The sequence below is a fragment of the Octodon degus genome, unplaced genomic scaffold (assembly GCF_000260255.1).
Source record: "Octodon degus isolate 3935 unplaced genomic scaffold, OctDeg1.0 scaffold00002, whole genome shotgun sequence".
Lineage (NCBI taxonomy): Eukaryota > Metazoa > Chordata > Mammalia > Rodentia > Octodontidae > Octodon > Octodon degus.
In genome coordinates, this window is record NW_004524578.1 from 29,328,630 (window position 1) to 29,333,246 (window position 4,617).

Genomic DNA, 4,617 nt, shown 5'->3' on the forward strand with positions numbered 1-4,617 from the left:
AGACAGGGAGTCTGAGCATAGTTACAAGATATAAATTTATTCTTTATTTATTTCTGTGTGTGTGTGTGTGTGTGTGTGTGTGTGTCCAGCTCAGTCCACCAGGGGGCGGGGCTGGCTGGCATGTGGTGCTGGGGGATTGAACCACCGTCCCTGTGCTTTGCTAAGCTTGTTCTAAGTAGGTGCTTTAGACCACCGAGCCATCTCACCAGCCCCCATAAATTGATTCTTAACATTTCTTACACTATTCCTATAAATCTGCTATTCTGTAGTGTGGCCTAACAGGGTGACATCTATAAAACCCCGGGACACGCCCGCCAGCCTCCAGTCTCCTGCCTCCAGCCTCCAGCCTCCTTCGCAGCCCAGAGCAGGCGGGGCTGGGAGCGACCCAGGGCGCAGGCGCGGCAGTGATTGATGGAAGACTCCGCAACAAACAGCGGAAGTCCCGCCCATCGAAGGCAAAACTTCCGGCCTAACAGTTCTGGATTTCGACTGAAGAATTGGATCCTGTTTCATCAAGATGGTGTTGCTGGAGAGCGAGCAGGTACGGCCTGACCTGGCTTTTGGAGGGACGGATGAACTTCGGGCTTTAGCTCGGAGCCCCTGTGTCCTTTTGCGGGAGGCGCTGGCCGCGGCGGGGCGAGGGTTCGTGGCTGCCTAACGGGGCCGGGCTTCTTGCGTTGCAGTTCCTGACCGAGCTGACCAGGCTCTTCCAGAAGTGCCGGACGTCGGGCAGCGTGTTCATCACCCTGAAGAAATGTAAGCGGCCGCCGCAGGGCCGGGGGAGCTGCGCGGCGCGCCGGAAGCCGGTGGTTGGCTGCCTGCGCCCCCAGGGGCGGCGCGGCGCCCGGGTTCGGGTTCAGAGCCCCGCGGGGATCCGGGACCGCAAGGCCGGCGCGGCTCCCGGCACCTGATCACCCAGACCCGACCGGCGGCGAAGAGCCCGGCGTGCGGAGGCCGTGGTCTTGTCAGGAGACGCACTGCCGCGTTTCGTGTTACGGTGTTTTCATCCGGGAACCAGTAGTGCCTCCCCCGGGCGGCCCAACCCGAAGGGGCCGCGGTTGGTGTGATGGACGGGACCAGGGCAGGGACGTGGATGCGGCCGTCGCTTTGTGTCCTCCTTTGCTGTTCAGCTGTCGTCTGCCTGTCATTAATTTGTGTGGGTGTGTTTACTGGGGTGCATTTCTCATGCAGATGATGGTCGAACCAGATCGATCCCAAAGAAGGGCTCTGTGGAGGGCTTTGAGCCTGCGGATAACAAATGTCTATTGAGAGCGACGGATGGGAAAAAGAAGATCAGCACTGTGGTGAGCTGGATTCTTTCCTTTTTCTTTTTGTGGTCCAGGGAGTTGAACACAGGGCCGCACGTGTTGCCAGACAAGCGTTTACCAGAGTTAATCGCCCTGGGATTGAACTCAGGCCCTTGCGCTTGCCAGGGAAGCGCTTATTCCATTGAGCCATCTCCCCGGCCCTTAGCCCTGGATTCTTTTTTTTTTTTTTTTTGCGGCGGAACCGGGGATTGAACTCAGGCCCTTGCCAGGCAAGCGCTTATTCTACTGAGCTATTTCTCCGGCCCCAGCTCTGGATTCTTGAGATGACATTTTGGAGTTGATATTTGCACTGAGAATAGGGCACATCTGAATAGAGTTTGTTTTTTAAAGATAAAAATTGATGTGTATTTCCCAGGCCATTTTGGGACTGGGACATTTCTTTATTATTTTAGTAATGGAAACATCAACAGTAAAATTAAAATGAAGAGGTCACTTTTTAGCCAGCGTTTCTATACAAATAAGAAGCATATTGGTTTTTACTCAGAATATGTGCTATAAGGAGGAGTTGGCATATTTCCTCACGTCCCTATTGTGCCGAGTCTTCTTAGCATCAAGCGATTTATTTATGAGACTTTTATGTTTAAGTTGATTATTCCCTTTATGGTTCTTATAGCAAGCATGTTGGGCTTGATATGTGAGAGAATATACATTTAGTCATCAGTCTCGGTGTTTCCTTTCATGGTTTGAATACAATATGACAAAGACTTACTGGGCTCTTTGTGTTACACAGGGTTGAATCCAGGGCCTTCAAACTTACCTATGTACCCAATTTTGAGACAGGATTTGGCTAAATTGCTCCAGCTGGCCTTGAATTTAAGCTCCCCAGCAGCATCCACTCTCCAAGGTGAAGATACCTCGATTCTGAACAAATATTTATTCTGGCAGGGTGGATAAATTCCTGGAGGGTACTCATTAGAATATAGATAATAATTAGTTGCTAAGTTTCCCTTTACAAGTTATCTTGAGATAGAGTCTCCCTGTGTAGTTCAGACTGGCCTTGAACTTACTACGTAGCCCAGGTTGGTCTGGTGTTTGTGGTAAGTGTACTGCAGCCTCAGTTACCTTGAAAAAATTTTTACAATAAAGCAAGCTTATGTGGTCTTTACAAATAAAGTTGGATAGCATGCAATAAAGAAAATATAGAATCTTCAGAGGTAGCTTGTATTGCTTAACAGTCTTGAGTTGCAGTGATTTTTGCACAAAAAATACTGAGAAGTCCTTTGACATCTTTCAGAGCTCAGGGAGAAAAGTCAGGGCCACCTGTATAAGGCGACCTGTTCAGTAAAGAGGAGAAAGCCAGCTTCTGCAGAGAGTCCATTCCTGCCTGCCCACAGTGGTGCACTTGCTACATGGAATAAGGCACAGAGCTACTTTGCTTGTTCCCCAGGCAGAGGGAAGTGGAACAGAACAGCGTTTAGTGCAGCTTCTAAAGTTGGGAAGTAGGGCCGGCCAGATAGCTCAGCAGACTAAAGCGCCTGTGCAGGGACTGGGGTTTGATCCCAGCATGCTGTGCTGGCCCCATCCCCAGGGTGTGCTGAGACAAGACTGAGACTGGGCATGGTGGTGCATGCCTGTAATCCCAGCACTTGGGACTCTGAAAACTGGAGGATCGTTACCAAGCTGTGTAGTGGGACCCTGTACTAAATACATTAACAACAAAAAGTTAGGAAGTATTTTAAAGATTAAAGTGGATGCTTGCTGACATGTACAGGGCCTGGATTCAATCTCTAGCATCACAAAAACAAACAAGAATAATCTAGTCTTCTAGGATACTGTCTTCACAGGGCTTTGAGATACTATCTGGGGTGGAGCAAAGAAGTGTCAAAACTTATATGAATAAATAGGCGTGATAACCTTTTTTTTCCCTTTTCCAGGTGAGCTCTAAAGAAGTGAATAAGTTTCAGATGGTGAGTACCTCCTCAGGGCAAGCGTGAGCACAGCAATGAAGTGTGATAGCACAGGGTCCTCAGTCTCCTATGATAAGTTTCACCAATTTTTTAAGATCTACCAGGCTATTAATTTCAGTAATACTATCTTTTTTAGTTTTTAGCTAAATTTTCTTGTTTCAAACTTCAGAGATGTATCACATATAGTATAGTCAAACAAGAAATTGCCTATGCTTTTCCCTTTTTGCATAGGGAAGCTGTCATGTGAGAGTGTTTTATGCTTAAGTGATTTCTAATATTAGTGTCCCGCGGTGTTAAGCCCTTTGTTGGGTATACATCTGTCTCCGGCTATAGAAGTCCATTGAGTCCATTGTGGAAACCGCATTCACCCACCATCCTGTGTCTCTTCCTGCTGAGGTTATGTCTGTGTCTTTCAGGCCTATTCAAACCTGCTGAGGGCTAACATGGATGGGCTGAAGAAGAGAGACAAGAAGAACAAGAGTAAGAAGGCCAAAACACCACAGTGAACAGCTCTGGGTTCTCTGCTCTTACCAGTTAACCAACAAATTGCCGTTTTTCCTGTTGGCCACAAAGCTAGATTTTTGGCTTCCCTGTGGCAACGATTTTCATGTAAGATGAGGGTCATTCTGGAGAGAAAAAGGTTATAGTGTACAGGGTAGTTGTGGTAAGAAACTTGCTCAGATCTGTGCTGCGTGGTTGTGTTCTTAGTTTTCAAAGGGCTCTGTAACCAGTTCCCTGAAGAGCAACTTATCATTAAACATTTGTTTCCCAGAACTGTCTTACTTGTTTTTTCTCATCCATTTTAAATGTTCTGCAGTAACCACCAATTGTGGAATGTGATTAATGAGTAGGTTTTAACTCTTCTGTTTTATTGGAATTGACTGACAGTTACTTGTCCTGTTAATTCATGGGCATTCTTCCCTCCAGGCTGTATAATTTTATTAGTTTCTTTAGCAGATGTGACTGTCTTTACAACCTAGTGCATGTTTGGTTAACCACAGTATATAATTCCCACTTAATGACACCCCCCCCCCTTTCCTCAGTATTGGGAATTGAACCTCACCTGGAGCTGCATCCCCTTCTCTTTTTTATGTGGTACCAGGGATAGAACTCGGGACCTTATGCTGGCCAGGCAGGCGCTTACACACTGAGCTATATCCCTGGCCCCCCATCTCTTTTTTTTTTTAATTTTATTTGCATTTATTTTATGCTTAATTTATTCCCGTGCCATAAGTTTTTGTTTCTTCAGTTTCTTCTGGGATATCTTTTTCTTCTGTGCAACTTCCTCTTCTGGTTTGGGAATAATTTGATCCTTTTCAGTAAGGATCATCTCAATATGGCAGGGGGAGCTCAGGTATGGATTAATCCGGCCATGAGCTCTA

General features: G+C 47.0%; 1 protein-coding gene across 1 annotated transcript; it reads left to right on the top strand.

Annotated features, from left to right (window-relative positions):
* Window positions 1-431: 431 nt before the first annotated feature.
* Window positions 432-4,009, top strand: Srp14 (signal recognition particle 14). The gene is made up of 5 exons (XM_004623529.2): window positions 432-541; window positions 684-756; window positions 1,192-1,304; window positions 3,203-3,235; window positions 3,652-4,009. The coding sequence occupies exons 1-5, from the start codon at window positions 518-520 to the stop codon at window positions 3,739-3,741; spliced, it is 333 nt and encodes a 110-aa protein (XP_004623586.1). The 5' UTR covers window positions 432-517; the 3' UTR covers window positions 3,742-4,009.
* The last annotated feature ends 608 nt before the right edge of the window (window positions 4,010-4,617 follow it).